At 41.5% G+C, this 17,203-nt stretch overlaps 1 protein-coding gene across 1 annotated transcript in view; it reads right to left on the reverse strand.

Annotated features, from left to right (window-relative positions):
- Positions 1 to 17,203, reverse strand: part of LOC144689927 (kinesin-like protein KIF13B) — a 142,389-nt gene that overhangs the window by 21,537 nt on the left and 103,649 nt on the right. Inside the window, exons 22-32 of the mRNA XM_078557445.1 lie at positions 16,893 to 17,066; positions 15,479 to 15,636; positions 12,830 to 12,962; positions 10,655 to 10,801; positions 10,107 to 10,136; positions 9,210 to 9,309; positions 8,318 to 8,444; positions 6,939 to 6,994; positions 3,077 to 3,201; positions 1,349 to 1,525; positions 49 to 141 (exon numbers count right to left, since the gene is read on the reverse strand). Of these exons, the coding sequence (XP_078413571.1) occupies positions 49 to 141; positions 1,349 to 1,525; positions 3,077 to 3,201; positions 6,939 to 6,994; positions 8,318 to 8,444; positions 9,210 to 9,309; positions 10,107 to 10,136; positions 10,655 to 10,801; positions 12,830 to 12,962; positions 15,479 to 15,636; positions 16,893 to 17,066 (1,320 nt within the window). The remainder of the gene's footprint in view (positions 1 to 48; positions 142 to 1,348; positions 1,526 to 3,076; positions 3,202 to 6,938; positions 6,995 to 8,317; positions 8,445 to 9,209; positions 9,310 to 10,106; positions 10,137 to 10,654; positions 10,802 to 12,829; positions 12,963 to 15,478; positions 15,637 to 16,892; positions 17,067 to 17,203) is intronic.

Consider the following 17,203-nt stretch of genomic DNA (forward strand, 5'->3'; position numbering starts at 1 on the left):
AAAAGCTCACAAAACAACATCAAGCCATGCTATTTATTGCTTACATACCTCTGGAATATTTGAGACTATCTCAAAGGTCACTCCACACGCGTTAAGTGTACTTTTGTGGGACATTCGTCTCAAGAAGTTTTGTGCAAAGCCCTGAAATTATATTTTGTTTCAATAGAAAAGATGCATGTTAATAAGTTTTAATCCAATCCACCCAGATCATGCACTAGCTGCAAATCAAACCAATACCGAGCTTCCGCATTCCTTGACATTCTCTGGCTTTTCAACCAATTTGAAACTTTCTCAAAGCAGCACCACTTAAATCAGCATCCTAAATAAATAGCTCTTTCTTTCTTTGAGTTAGCCATGTGTCCAATGTATGCAGGAATTATATCTGAGAGTCTCTAAACCAAGCTAAGATAGCCACAGAGCTACAGTTGCTGTTTAGCCCCGATCTGGTGTTCACATGATTTTCCTGTACAAACACAACCCAGCTGCTGAAGCTAAAGGATATAGCACAGGTCGGCAGAGCTCAAGTTTAAGGAACCTGTAGTCTTTACAAGGGGAATATGATAGGGTATTTAAAACTACACAGCCTGCCAGCAAAGAGCACTGGTAAGCTTCCTGCTGCTTTGCCACCAGCATCAGCATACTAAATCATAGTCAATTCCTTTTAGAAGTATAAATTTCCATTCTAAATTATTCCTTCCCCGACCCCAAAACCCTCCCTGCTAACTCATACTGCATTACAGGTGCCAGTTGCCCTCCAGCAGCTAATAATTCTTCACACGTGTTCAAATGAGTGCTGATAAGCTATTCCATCTCATGGCCAATCACATGAGAGCCCAAACTTATCCTCAAACTAATGCTCATGTCAGCAGGCTTTCCAGCGGGGCCACTAGATAGCAATCAGGAGCAATACTAGCTGACTTCATCAGCTGTGGCTCAGTTCATAGCACCCTCGCCTTTGAATCAGAGGGTTGTGGGTTCATGTCCCACTCCCGGAAACCAAGAACCGTGATTGTACTCGAAAGAGTTGCAATCTGTGACTGTTGATAACTCGAAAGAGTTTCCCCTAAATCAAAAGCAGTTAAGCCAATTGTAGCACCCCAAAAGTTGGCCTGGCCAAAACTATGTGATCACAGATCAGGATCACCACAGTCCAAATGGCACAATTCACATTTGTCTGTGCTTTTGTAATCAGAGCCAGCAGGCTTTACATCTTAAATCTTCAATTACAATTAACCTGATCACTATTTTGAATTCACCCCTATTTTCTCAATTGAATCAAGGAGCTTAAGTAGAATGAAGGAAACTCCAATTTTATAAGGACGAACAGATGACTTTCTTCAGATTGTACCTGTCGGCTGTAGACGTTCACACAGATGCGTTTACGTAACACCAGCTGCATCTCGGCAGGGTGGCTGAGTTGCACCACTGCCTTCACGATAAGGAAGACACGTTCGTCGGCTGGAGTTCCTTTGCTCAAGGATGAACAGTTATGGACATTGGAGTCCCAGGAAGCCTCTGCTTTCACCTTGTGAAAATATATTTTTTTAAATCAACATGCAGCATTGACCATGGATAAATTCCTAGTTCATCTTACAGCAAATTACTAAATAAAAGAAGAAATCTAAATATGAAACTGTTGACATTATGAAATGTTACTCGATACCCGGGCATGATGGACAGTGGTACTCAGCATAATATACCAATGTTCAATCACACATAAGGCCAAACTTTTCTTTATTCTTTCATGGAATGTGGGCATCGCAGGCAAGACCAGCATTTATTGTCCACCCCTAATTGACCTTGAGGAGGTGGGGGTGAGCCACCTTCTTGAACCACTACAGTCCATTAGATGCAGAGTTCGAGGACTCTGGGTCTATACTCGATGGAGTTTAGAAGGATATGGGGGGGCGGATCTGACTGAAACTTACAGAATACTGAAAGGCCTGGATAGAGTGGACGTGGGGAAGATGTTTCCATTAGTAGGAGAGACTAGGACCCGAGGGCACAGCCTCAGAGTAAAGGAAAGACCTTTTAGAACAGAGATGAGGAGAAACTTCTTTAGCCAGAGAGTGGTGGATCTATGGAATTCATTGCCACAGAAGGTTGTGGAGGCCAGGTCATTGAGTGTATTTGAGATGGAGATAGATAGGTTCTTGATTGGTAAGGGGATCAAAGGTTACAGGGAGAAGGCAGGAGAATGGGGTTGAGAAACTTATCAGCCATGGTTGAATGGCGGAGCAGACTCGATGGGCCGAATGGCCTAATTTCTGCTCCTATGTCTTATGGTCTTATGCGGGTATTCTCAGTGCTGTTAGGAAGAGAGTTCCATGATTTTGATATAACTTGTACCATGTTTGGTACAACTGAGTGACTGTTAGGCCATTTCAGAGGGCAGTTAAAATCAGGGTCTGGAGTCACATGTGGGCCAGACCAAGTAATGATGGCAGATTTCCTTCCCCAAAGAACACTGATGAACCAGACGAGTTTTTACGACATTCAGTGATAGTTTCATGACACCATTACTGAGACTGCAATTCAGGTCCAGGTTTTTAATACTTAATTAAATTTTATGTTCCACCAGCTGCCGTGGCATTAGCCTGGGCCTCTGGATTGCTGGTCCAGTGACATTACCACTATGTCACCATCACTTCAAACTCAATTCCCACTCCATTCAGTTCCATTTAGTTTTGCTCTTGCAATTTGAAACAAGAATTTTAACCCCTTGAGTGGATCAGTTTTGCAATAATTTTATGCTAGGCCTGGTTCAGTTTTGGGTTCATTATATGCTAATAGAGAAATATTTTGCTGTAAAATTCTGTCCATGATGTTAAGTGACTCTTCACTTCTTTCGCCCATCGCAAGACCAGGTGTGATTCCTGTCTTTTCTGACGACAGACATCTTTATTGCCAATTTTACTATCAACCTTCCTGACTTCAAAGACCACCTATGAACCCCTTTTTTCTCTCAAATGTCCTTTCCGTTACTGCTTGCTGTCCAACGTTCTGCCTTTTCTCATGCTTAGTTTACTTTATTTTGAGGAGTGCTGTATAAATTCAAGCTGGAGGGTTATATCACCTCTGGGTCATGATGTTTTGCAATCTGAAGTTCAAAAATGTCATCATCATCCTCATCAACAAGGCTGGCATCCAGTGCACCAGGTTCTGGTCCATCCAGATCTTCCCGAGAGCTGAAGTCATCAGCTAATGGTGAGTAAGCAAAAAATAGAGAAAACAGCAGCAACATTAAACTAAATAAAAGGATAACATCTATTGGCATTGTTTAGTAACTTTTAATATACTTATATCCATATTCTTCCCCTAGATAATATTCACTGATGTTTGCACAATGTTCAGCAACATTCGGGACTCCTCAGATACTGTCCAAATGCAACAAGGCCTGGACAATATTCAGGCTTGGGCTGACAAGCGGCAAGTAACATTCGCACCACACACAGTACCAGGCAATGACCATTTCCAATAAGACAGAATCTAACCATCGCCCCTTCACATTACCATTGCTGAATCTCCCACTATCAACATCCTGGGGGTTACTAATGACCAGAAACTGAACTGGACTAGCCATATAAATACGGTGGCTACAACAGCAGGTCAGAGGCTAAGAATCCAGTGGCGAGTAACTCACCTCCTGACTCCCCAAAGCCTGTCCACCATCTACAAGGCACAAGTCAGGAGTGTGATGGAATACTCTCGGCTTGCCTGGTTGCGTACAGCTCCAACAACACTCGAGAAGCTTGACACCCTCCAGGACAAAGCAATCCGCTTGATTGGCACCACATCCACATTCACTCCCTCCACCACCGATGCACAGTGGCAGCAGTGTGTACCATCTACAAGACACTGCAGGAACTCACCAAGCCTCCTTAGACAGCACCTTCCAAACCCATGACCACTACCACCTAGAAGGACGAGGGCAACTGATACATGGAAACAGCACCAACTGGTTCCCGTCCAAGCCACCCACCATCCTGACTTGGAACTATAATCGCCATTCCTTCACTGTCGCTGGGTCAAAATCCTGGAGCTCCCTCCCTAACAGCACGGTGGGTGTACCTACACGTCAGGGACTGCAATGGTTCAAGAAGGCAGCTCAGCACCACCTTCGAAGGCAATTAGGGATGGGCAATAAATGCTGGCCTAGCCAGCGATGCCCACATTCCGTAAATGAATAAAAAAGGGAAAAAAATTCCTCCTTTGTGTCCAGAATGTATTCATGGATAAGGAGTGAGGATTAGACAAACTTCAAACACATCCATGGTCTCGGCAAAAATGAAAGGAAGGATTGTAGAAAGGCATTTATTGCTTTTCCAGTTTCTCTTCACACTTTTCCTTCAAATTACTCAAAGGGAACAGAAAAACCTGACCTGGTGCAGCTGGCATTTGAGATCAGGAACCAAACTGAGTTGCAAGCACAACCCCATGGATAAGAAATTAAACTGGGGCAAACTCTGGCAAGGAATGCCCTGCGTGGGAAAATATGTTAAGGATGAACTCAGGAGCAGGTGCCCAGATAACCCTAGTACTTAGTCATCTCTAGTAAACTACTGACAGACGTAAAACATCGTAAAGTGCATTTTTATCTTGATTGACGTGGCTCTGTCTCTAATCCCTCTTGAAGCTGCCACATGCTTTTAAAAAAAAAACTTCTCCTTAGAGCCGAGAAGACTAGGAAGAGATTTGAGAGAAGTTTAAAATCAAGAAGGGCTTAGATAAATAAAGGGAAATGGTTTCCAATTGCTGGAGGGTCTATAACCAGACAGTGAGAGCTGAAGAGCCGAAGGCAATATGAGGAAAGACCTTTTACACAAAGAGTGGTTCAGATCTGGAATGCACTGCCTGATAAGGTGGTGGAAACAGATTCAGTAGTAACTTACAGGGTGGAATTGGTTAATTGAGGGGAGGTGGTTGCATCGTGGTATTGTCACGACTAGTATTCCAGAGATCCAGGGCAATGCTCTGGCGACCCAGGTTCGAATCCCATGATGGCAGATGGTGAAATTTCAATCAATAAAAATCTGGAATTAAAAGCCTGATGACTATCATGAAACCTCTGCCGATTGTCATAAAAACCCATTTGGTTCACTAATGTCCTTATCTGGTCTGGCCTACATGTGGCTCCAGACCCACAGCAGTGGTTGACTCTGAAATGCCCTCTGAACAAGGGCAATTAGGAATGGGCAATAAATCTGGCCTATGTGGACATCCACATCCCATGAACGAATAAAAAAAAATGCTTGATTAAGGAAAAAAGAGACGCAGGGATATGAGGAAAGAACCAGCGAACAGAACTAATTCGATTGCTGTTTGAAAAAGCCAGCATAGACTCAATAAGCTTTCTTCTGTGCTGTACTATTTTATAATTCTCCTCCCAGCTCTTGTGGGAGAAATTGCGGAATGAAGATGAAACTTCCAAGGTTCCCTGAGCTCGGAACCAATCATAGAATTGTTACAGCGTAGGAGGCCATTTAGCTCATCATGTCTGCACCAGCTCTCTGAGCATTTTAACTTAGTGCCAATCTCCTGCCTTTTCCCCGTAACCCTGCACATTGTTTCTATTTAAATAATCTTCCAATGCCCTCTTCAATGCCTCAATTGAACCTCCCTCCACCACACTTCCAGGCAGTGCATTTCAAACCCTAACTACTCGCTGTGTGAAAAAGTTTTTTCTCGCCTTGCGTTTGCTTCTCTTGCAAAACACTGTGCCCTCTGGTTCTCGATCCATTTACAAACAGGAACAGTTTCTCCCTATCTACTCTGCCCAGACCTTTCATGATTTTGAAAACTTCTTTCAAGTCTCCTTTTTGCCGTCTCCTCTCCAAGGAAAACAGTCCCAACTTCTCCAATCTTTCCTCATAACTGAAGTTTCTCAACCCTGGAACCATTCTCATAAACCTCTTCTGCACTCTGTCCAATGCGTTCACATCCTTCCTATAATGTGGCGCCCAGAACTACACACAATACTCCAGCTGAAGTTTAACCAGTGTCTTATATAAGTTCATCATAACCTCCCTGCTCTTGTACTCTGTGCCCCTATTAATGAAGCCTAGAATATTGTATGCTTTAGAAACTGCACACTCTACTTGTCCTGCCATCCTTAATGACTTATGTACATAGACACCCGGGTCCCTCTGCTCCTGCACACCCTTTAGAATAGTATCCTTTATTTTATACTGTCTCTCCTTGCTCTTTGCACCAAAGTGTATGACCTCACATTTCTCTGCATTAAACTTCATCTGCCACCTATCTGCCACTCCACAAATGTTTCAATGTCCTTTTGAAGTTCTACACTGTCCTCCTCACAGTTTACAATTCTCCCAAGTTTTGTGTCATCCACAAACTTTGAAATTGTCCCCTACACACCAAGATCTAGATCATTTATATATATCAGGAAAAGCAAGGGACCCAATAGCGATCCCTGGGGAACTCCGTTACAAACCTTCTTCCAGCCCAAAAAATACCCCTTAACCATTACTCTGTTTCCTATCCCTCAGCCAAATTTGTATCCACATTACTACTGTCCCTTTTATTCCATGGCCTATAACTTTCCTCGCAAGTCTGGTGTTAGGGTTCTAAACCCCACAACACATGCTGCCTCCTATTACTAACTTAGGTAAGGTATTAACAGTATTTGAAACCGATAATTTAACTAGGTCAGGAAAAAGAAAAATAATGGTCTCTTCTTATTAACTCAGGCAGGTTAAGATACATTAGCCAGTGGTAATGAAATTACTAGTGAGCTTTCAGTAAAAAGCATCTCACTTTTTGCCGTATAATGGTAAGTATGTTTCTATGAATTTGTCAGGATGTGGGCAATGCTGCACTGATCACACTGATTACCCATCCTCCAAATTTAAAAAAATGCATTATTTCCCCCCCATTTCAACTGGTGCATTAGAGAAAAAAAACATGCAAAAATTTACCATTTAGGTCAAGGAAAACAACAGGAACATGTGTTTCCATTCCAGCTGCTGGGCTCCTGCAAGAAATGCCAAAATTACATCAATATAAAAGGGGATAAGCAATTTACAATCTTCATGGAAAAATGGAAGGAATTATAGAACTTGAGTCCAAGCCACTGGCTAAAGCCCAAAACTCAGCAATAAAAATTAAATCTGACACGGTTACTATGAACTAGTGGCTCCAACTCCAAACTGATGAAATTGTGGAGTGTGACTTGCAAAGCAATGGTAAAAACAACTTTGGAAAAAATAAAAACTATTACTCAATGTTTTGACTGACCATGTCAATTTGAAGTTACGCTATTCGAATTACTGGATAATTATAAACAGCCTTAAAAGCAAAACTTTTCATTTTAATGTTTGGATAATCTGAATTTTTGGGAATCAAAAATCAACATGCAAATATCAGTAGACTGTTTCTTGCACAAAGTTGAATATTTACCTCAGTTTGCATTAACATGTCTTGGCCATTAACAACTAATTGCTTGTTGACAAAACTGAAAAAGTTTATCACAATTGTTAACTTTTCCAGGCTGAAGCTAACTGCCCATTTGCATTGGAGTGCAATGGTCCATTCGGAAAGAAACATTCCTGCTGAGATCATGGCATAATTGAATACGACTTATAAGAGACCTTTCTTTGGTGGATTAAGGGGAGGGGTTCTCCATTTGTTTCTGCAAGAAAAGGTGTTCGCAATTTTGAAGTTAGGGTTTTTAGTCAGAGGCAGCAGGGGGATGGGGACAATGGCTCTGGCAGGCGGTTGGACCCGGGCCACACTTTTATGGACAGCGGCCAATTAAGTGGCTGCCGCCGGGGCTAAAGATGGCAGCCCGCCCTCAATCACAGGCCCGGCAGCTCAGCAGCCCTACTGAAAGTGGTGGCCGCTGCTCAAGCAGGCAGGAGGCCTTGGGCCTACGGCGAGTAGGCAAGAAAAGCCTTTAATAAAATTGCAAAGCCAACTAGGGCACAAGGGGCTTCCTTCTCTGCCATGGCCTCCTCTTTACCTCATAAAACCTTCTCACATCTTGGCTGCCGCCTCCAGGTATCCTACTCATGCTGTTGGTGGGGGGAGGGGTCACTCTGCCATCAGCAAGTTGTCAAATGGCCTGATTGGGCCTTTAAGTATGTAAATCAGCTGCCCGCCTCCTTGGGAAGAGCAACCTATCCACCTCCAACCCTGCCATCAGTAAAACGCCCTGTCAGCAAGACCATGTCAGGGAGCTTATCCGATATGGCTTCCCGCAATTTTATCAGCGCCCGCACCCCCACCACCCCCTCCTGGTGGCTAGTAAAATTTAGCCCAAGGATTTTATTTTTCTTAGATCATTTTGTGGACGAACCATTTTGCTGGGGATCCTGGGATTCCACTCCCGGCTGATGGGACCATCACAGCATTCCTCTCCTCCGTTAGTGTCAATCTTCGCTCCAACAATTGCGCCTCACGGTCTGCATCATCTTCAGACTTATCTGCAAGACACATGACATCAAATTCACACTTGACTTCAACAAAGCGAGGGGGGGGGAAAACAGGCCACCGGAGCACGATACCAAAACTAGTGTTCCATCAATGCAGAATGGGATGGCAACACATGCACGATGTAAGAATTCACACTTGACGAACCAGGAATGAGACAGGATATCTCACATCTAATTTATGCATTACACCTGGGCTCACATTCGACCAATACAGAATGGAGATTGATAAGCAAGCAACTCTGCATTTTAAATACAATCAATTTCAGGATTGCAATCTCTGAAATTCACAATAGTAGATAAATAACATTTGCATATACAGCTTTGATCTCAAAGTGCTTAATTACTTTATAAATATATTCACTTGCAAGTACAGTAACTGTTATGCAGACTTCCTCTGTACATGTTATTTTAATAGCACCAGGGCGGCTTCAATGACCTCTGCTCATATGTGAAGTGTGGAAATCAGGATGAGCTGAGGACAAGAACAGGTTCACCTGTGATAGCACACATGTTGAGGAGCCTGCTGATACTTACCGTTCAGGCTCACATAAGTATAGCTTTGAGTGAGTTCTGGTGGGTGAATGTTGCTCACACAGTGACATCATCGTGTGGCTTATGGCCTGAAAGGGACAAGGGGCAAGAATTGGAATGGCTGGGGCAAAAAAGAAAAAGTTGAGTGGATGGGTTGTAACCAAGAAAAGCTGCGGTAACAAACTGATTATTCAAAATTGTACACTCTGAGCTTGCTTCACTTACTGGATTTACCAGCGAGTTTCTGGAGTTGCTTGTCAAGATACACCTGCCTCTTAGTTAATGCAGTTAACCATTTCCGACGTAGCTTCTCCAAATCCCTCTCCTGTAATGTGTAAGAAAGAGTTAATGTTCTTGCCCCTTTTCTTCTCTCCAGTTTAATGCAATTTGTCTACTGTAGCTTCTTTCCAAAAAGTTAATCAGCAAAAATTGAAGTATTATAAATTACTACCTTTCAGTTGATTTTAGCATTTTAACCCAAGAACTCAAATTAATTGGACAGTCTAGATCCAATTCCTAATGAGCGTGGATTCTTAACACAAAATTGCCCCTTTTCAGCACTTCACCTTTTTTAAAGATGGCTTTTTGCTAAATGAAAAAAATGTAGCAGAAGAATAGTAGACAATGCTCTTTCGTGACTGGAGCTGAGGCACCATGTTGGGCTAGAGTAGAGTGAGATTTGCTCACATCTCACTCATGTTATACTTGACCTAAGAATGCTCAATGGGGTCCTGAAATAGGAACTGGCTCATTTCTCAACAGCAACATCCATCACGTAAACAAGCCATATAGGTACACCCATCAAAAACAGAGGCTGTTTGACAATGCAACTGTGCATGCTTTTTAACTCAGACTGGAGATTGAACTGGATAAAATAACCATGTAGGAGCAAGAAGTTAGTTTGATTCTACTGAGCATCTCTAATGCAGCAACAATCTGGCCAAAGGAAATTTAAACCCAGGTATCAGAGCTGAATTAGTTATTGCAAGCCCTTAGACTTGAATAAAGGAGATTTTCAACAGAAATTATGTGGCGATTGCACAATTGACAGCTGAGAGAACACAATTTGCATGAAATGAAGGCAAGAATTGACAGCAGAATTCAAAAGCTATCAAACCATACCTGGTAACTGTCCATGTCATCCTCTTCTTCCTGTGTAAAAAGTAAAAACAAATATCAAAGCAATGCTCATGAGGTATGCATCTTTATAAACTGGATGAATAATTCAACTAGCCAGGATCAAATTAACAAGGGCTGTGTGTTTAATGCACACTGTCCAGCTGTGAAATAAGTTCCATTCCTGCCACGAGCAGGATTGGCAACATACACTGACTGTGCTAGGTAGTGTTGGCATCCACAGAATGCAATTCGAATTAAGCAACAGAAACCAAAAGCAGAAGCAGTAGCAGAGATCGCAAATAAAATTAATGTTCGTAGTCTATAAATTAGTTATCTCAAAATTCTCGCTATCTTTTTTGCTTTTCCTCCATTCAAACCTTTCATGCCAAACTCAAAATTCAATGTATGCTCAATTTCCATCAAAACATAAAACCAGTGGGTTTGGCAATGATACTTTAATCCCGTGTTATATGCTTCTTCTGTGCCATTCCTAATTCATCACTTTAAATTGTTCTCCTATTGTCAACAGTAACAGACCTGTAACCTCTTACCAAGTGGGTATCTTGATATTTCTGGGTTCTAGCAGGTCTGGTTTTGACACATCCCACAGCAATAGACAACACTGCTTCAGCAATTAAAGGCAACGTCCCAGAGTCTTGAACTGACCTTACTTCAACTTGAATACGTCGAGACTGACCCTGCAAGGCAATGGAAGAAGGATTTGTTATAAAGGCTGATGTGTTGTTCACATTCAAAAAGCAGGGTATATCAGAGACAGCCAACTACAGGCTCACGAGCCATATTTCAAATTCATATCTGGGTCATAAGAAATAAATCAGAAGACTATTTGTCCAAAACAATCTAGTAAACAGCAACCAATTCAAAAGAAGTTCCTGTCTGACCAACCACCTTGACATCCAAATAAATTGTGATGTGTTGTGCCTAAGATTTCCAAAATGCACTTACAAAGTTCCATGTGAAAAGTAATTAGACATTAATTATAAATCTTAGGTATGGATTTTAAAAATTGGCTGAAGGGTAGAAAGCAATGCAAACTTGTTAAAGAAGTTATGTCAGATGTGGAGGTAAAAGGTGCCTAGGGATTGGCGTTGGGGTCACTATGTTTCTCATCTACATCAGTAACTTGGGCTCAGAATGCCAATACAAATCAGTCAAATTTACAGACAATAGTAAGCTAGAAAAGATAGTTGGAGTCATGGGAGACGCTCATAATTAAATGATTTAAAATACAGAGAAGGCAAACCAATGGTAGATTAATTTTAATGCAAACAAATACCAGGTACTGCACGCAGTAAGGAAAAATGGTTGACACGTATACTCCATGAATGGTGCTGAAATAGCTATAGATGAAGTTGAACAACATCTAGGAGACTGAGTCAGCTTGATGCTCGACATGTCTAATTAAATGCAGAACTTCAATCGACAAAGCTAATAGAATACTAAACTGCGTAGCCGTAACAATAGAATATCAGAGGAAGTCATGATCAAACCATAAAGTCTGCACCTTGCATGTTGTGGCCAGGTCTGGTCACTAAGAAACGAGAGGGTCATTCATGCTCTGGAGGCAATGCACAGAAGAGCCAGAAACCTGATTCAGAATGTCAAAGGGCTAAGCTACAAGCCAGAGAAACATGGGCAGTTTAACCTTGAAAAGATGTTAGTCTGAGAAATGATCTTATGAAGGTACACAAAACAGTGAAATGGTTTGGAAAATCAGTTGAATTAAAAAATGAAAATAGGATGGGAGTATGAGTAAAAGACAAATTTAAGGCTGTCAGGGTGTTCTCTATACTAAGTGATCGGGACATTGAATGGAATGCATAGCAGATTAGTGCAGGCAAAAATTCTGAATTCATTTTAAGAATTTATTGAGTGCTGTAGTGGTGGTTCGAGAGGCTCTTTGCAAATGAATGAAAAGAATGTGGATAGGGAAAATGTACATGAAGAAAAAAAATAATCAACACGACTCCCCTCCCCCCAGCCAGTGTCCCAGCTATCCCCATTTATATGCTCTTTTAATTAAACCAATAGAAAAAGGGGGACAAAACAACAAATTAACAAAAGATCAAATTAACAAATGAAAGGGGCAGCCCCTTAAAAGGGAAACTACAACAAAAAGACAGAAGACAAAACAAAGGAAACTTACAAAGGTCAAACCAAGGGTCAGTAATGCACATAATTCTCCCCAGTGCCCACCGGTCACGAAGGCCTTAATCATACCGGCGGACACAGAGTACTCCATCTCTCAGGACACTGGGCCATAAACACAGCCTATCCCCATTTATATAGGTGTACAAATAGCCATCACCTGTTTAACAATGTAATTGACATTAAATCTTAACAATGTAATTGCCATTAAACTTTAACAATGCAATTAATAAGGTATTGACACCTCCTCTCCAATTCTAGCCTACATGTGACCATAACTCTAGTCCTGCACTGTGTGACTGACACACAATGCATTCAGGTTAACTAAGGAAAGACAATAAACACTATTTTGTTGGTGTTGCTCATGAAAACACAGGGGGAGGCATATCAACCCATCCTACTAGGATCTTATCTAAACGATTCTTCTATTTTCCTCACCCCATAGCCACATTCTCTTCACACCATCTCAACACTAAAATCCAAAAGGAGTTCCAGACCCCCATCAAAGAAGTCCATTGATCCACAACTTGGGACTCCTCGCCTGCCTGCTCATTTACCTGTCGTAATTGAAAGATGCCACCGGTGGAAACATCCTTTGAGAGAGTCACCTCCACAGGGACGTACTCCCCATTCTCATTCAGTTCCAAGATCTGGATCCAGAGCTCTACCTTTCGCATCACCTCACTCCACCTGTAGATGTAAATATATATATTTTAAAAAGGTGCATTTAATCACTCAGGTATATAAATTATTATTCCTTGAACAAAGGCTAAATTCAATAGTTACCCAAGCTCCTCCTGTGTAGCAGGTTATTGATGGTGATATTCACATTATATTTAGTATAATTTATGATAGGAGGTTTATTGTAACATTTTACTTTTTTCTGGTAGTGGTTTGAAAATATTACTCAGCATTGCTTCCTCCTGTTATTACATATTGAGTGTTGTATCATATCACACTTAAGCAGAATATCAAAGTAAATCAATTTCGAGTTTTAAAGGTTGATCTTTTCTTATTCATTCATGGGATGTGGGCGTCGCTGGCTAAGCCAGCATTTATTGTCCATCCGTAATTGCCCTTGAGGTGGTGGTGATGAGCTGCCTTCTTGAACCACTGCAGTCCATATGGTGTAGGCACACCCACAGTGCTGTTACGGAGGGGGTTCCAGGATTTTGACCCAGCGACAGTGAAGGAATGGCCATGTAGCTGGTGGACAGGCTTTGGGCAGTCAGGAGATGAGTTACTTGTCGCATGATTATTAGCCTCTGATCTGCTCTTGTCGCCACAGTATTTATATGGCTAGTCCAGGTTAGTTTCTAGTCAATGGTAACCTCCAGGATGTTGATAGTGGGGGATTCAGCGATGGTAATGCCATTGAATGTCAAAGGACGATGATTAGATTCTTTCTTGTTGGAGATGATCATTGCCTGGCACTTGTGTGGCGCGACTGTTACTCGCCACTTGTCAGCCCAAGCCTGGATATTGTAATTGCCATTAAACTTTAATATTGCAATTAATAAGGCATTAACACCTACCCTCCAATTCTGGCCTACATATGACCATAACTCTAGTCTTGCACTGTGTGATTGACATACAATGCATTCAGGGTAACTAAGGAAGGGCAATAAACACTATTTTGTTGGTGTTGCTCATGAAAACATAGGGGGAGGCATATTGTCCAGGTCTTGCTGCATTTGGGCATGAACTGCTTCAGTATCTGAGGAGGCATGAATGGTGCTGAACACTGTACAATCATCAGCGAACATCCACACTTCCGACCTTATGACGGAAGGAAGGTCATTGATGAAGCAGCTGAAGATGGTTGGGCCTGGGACACTACCCTGAGGGACTCCTACAGTGATGTCCTGGAACAGAGATGATAGGCCAACAACAACCATCTTCCTTTGTGCTAGGTATGAGACTGCAACCAGCTGAGAGTTTGCCCTTGATTCCCATTGACTCCAGTTTTGCTAGGGCTCCTTGATGCCATGATGTCAATGGCATTCACTCTAACCTCACTCTCAAGTGCAGTCTTTTGTCCATGTGTGAACCAAGGCTGTAATGAGGTCAGGAGCTGAGTGACCCTGGTAGAACCCAAACCGAACACACTAATTTCACAAAACTTACTTGGCACATTGGCATTAATACACTGTACATAAGAACATACGAATTAGGAGCAAAAGTAGGTCACTTGGCCCCTCGAGCCTGCTCCGCCATTCAATAAGATTTGGCTGATCTGAATGTAACTTCGACCCCACATCCAGCCCACCCCCGATAACCTTTCATCCCCTTGTTAGGGAGAAAGAATTCATGCAGTCCAAATGTCATATATTTCACATTCCACTCCATGTGTACTGAAGTCCCAGTCAGGAATGGCATGATCCTGGAAACTGTTGTCCTTGACTTTAGAAAGTAAACTCCAGCAGATGGACACCTGCACATTTGTCTCTCAATTTAATACAACTGTGGTACCTCCTGGGAATTACGCACTGTTTTAATACAAGTTTTGCTCAGGTATTTGCCCAGGAAGGTGTACTGTGTCAATAACACTTGGCAAGAGCCGGTATATTGTAATAGAGGGTGATAAGTTGAGCAAAAGAATTATAAAAGTCAAACCAGCAATCAGGACTACCAACTGAGATCAGCTGAAACAACAAATTTATGCTTGGTTTGGTTGCAAATTTGTTCCATTGAAATTACTTATGGTTGGACGGGTCATTGCTTTCATGGCTATATCTCTCCAATCAAATTATTTTTGCTAAATGTAATTGTGTAGATTTTTTTTGGAGAAAGGCTTTGAGCAACAACAGCGGTTGAATAATGAGAATAAACCAATTCAAAGGGAGAAGTAATGAGGAAAAGGTATGTGTGAGCCAGAGAAAGGGGAAGACAATGTCAGAGAGGTCAACAGAAAGAAGAAATAATTTCAGAGAGACATTGGCAGAGAGAGAAGGAGGTAGCTATGGGAACAATGAGATAATAATTGCTTTAAAATTTCATCCATTCTCATGAATGGCATGATCCTGGAAACTGTAGTCCTCGACTTTAGAAACTAAACTCCAGCAGATGACACCTGCACATTTGTCTCTCAATTTAATACAACTGTGGTATCTCCTGGGAATTTTCCACTACTCGTAATAATAATTTCTATGCAACTTGTAGAGTATGATCTAATGGAAATCGATATTCAGTGCCAGGATATTCACCTATCCCGCAGTGATCGTGTTTTGGCTTGTATTATTCCCAAGTCCCATATGGAAGTGTTTTTTCGAGAGTCACATGATTTATGTCCATATACTTGGAATGCCAGTGCTCCTTCCGAGAGATATTCCAACAGATCTTCAGAAAGGTTGACTGAGAATTCCTAATCAAAAGATGTAATTATAGATTAATTTCAAAGCAATATGCCAACATTCAACACAGTATGATATTACTCATAGGGATACATTTTCTAGAGTATAAATGTTTATTCACAGGCATATTAGTCCAGGATTCGACAATGTTAACAATTTACATCCAATGTATGTTTTAAATACTGAAATAAAGTGATAGCTGAAAACCAGAGATTACAAGAAACAGAAAATGCTATGTAGAGCCAGTTAACCTGTAATTGAAAGTAACAGGTTTATTTTCGGTACAGTTGCATGTTTAATGAAAGGTTACACCACAAATACCAACTTATTTATTGCTGTAAAAGAGACATTTTGCCACAGCTTTCTGTCTTGTATTCATCAGGACAAATGCAAGAATGCCAAATTGAACATGTTCCTTAAAGGAGGCTTCAACATGTTCCTTTGGTTGCTTGCAGTAGGCAGAGTATAGAGCATACTCAACCAGCCCACTTTTGCAAGACCCAAAACAAAATGTCTACTGTTAGATTTGATTTCATGATTGAGCAACACTTGCTGAACAATCCGAGTGCTCTAATGGCTACACTAACAACCAATTTAAGATAATCAGTTGAGCTCGTAATGTGGCTCATTTATACCTGCTAGATGTGACATACATTCATACACACAGGGACCCATTCTCTGCAAACAAAAGGAATATGGTCAAGTCTTCTGCCTTTTGGAATTACCAGGGAGCATGGGGAGCCTGTTGTTCCCCATTGCTTTCTCCATGGCAACACCTCAGCCAATCAATCAGTTGACTTGCCAGCCCTTTTCTCCTGTAGTATAAATTGTTTGAAATTTGGCATTCTTGCATTTGTCCTGATGAGTGCAAGACAAAAAACTTTGTCAACATCTTTCTTTTTTCAGCAATAACCAACTTATTTCTCCAGCTATTCGGTGACCCGTTATGCGATTTTAGCATTCTAGATTGGCATCAAAATGCTGAAGAACAATTGTTTCTGCTAGTATGTGTCCTCAATCAACCGAGCTCTGGCAAGAGGAATCAAATATATCACCATCAAAACTCATTCACTTTGAATACACTAATCTACCCAACCCACCGCCGCAATCTTCCAGCAAAATGTCCACAAAGATCCATGTATTTTCAAGATCCAAACAATATAAAATATTTCAATTTGAAGTCTCTCCACAAAGCCAAGCCAAATGTCTGGGCAAATTAGAAGATGCAATACAGGGTTAGATGAAGTTCCAAAATTTATCCCCTCACCTTACAGTGGTCAAAAACAACCATGCACTCCGGGTCCTTGCCAGCAGGGGTTAAGGAGGAAGGATCCACCTCTGGTGCAACAATGATTGGTTCAGTCTGATCCCAGAAGGTATACTGGCAGAAAACAAAGTTTGACAGGTGCCGAGGCAAGCCTGTAGCCTGAAGAATTTTTATCTGAGGGGAGAAAATTAATTAAACGATTTTATACATTTTGATTTACCATCGGTGTATTAATTTAGCATACAAATTGCATTACTGATATTAGTGGTGGGGAGACAGTGTCGTAGTGGTGATGTCACTGCACTAGTAGT

This window comes from Cetorhinus maximus, chromosome 14 (genome assembly GCF_964194155.1).
Source record: "Cetorhinus maximus chromosome 14, sCetMax3.hap1.1, whole genome shotgun sequence".
In the NCBI taxonomy this organism is placed as follows: domain Eukaryota; kingdom Metazoa; phylum Chordata; class Chondrichthyes; order Lamniformes; family Cetorhinidae; genus Cetorhinus; species Cetorhinus maximus.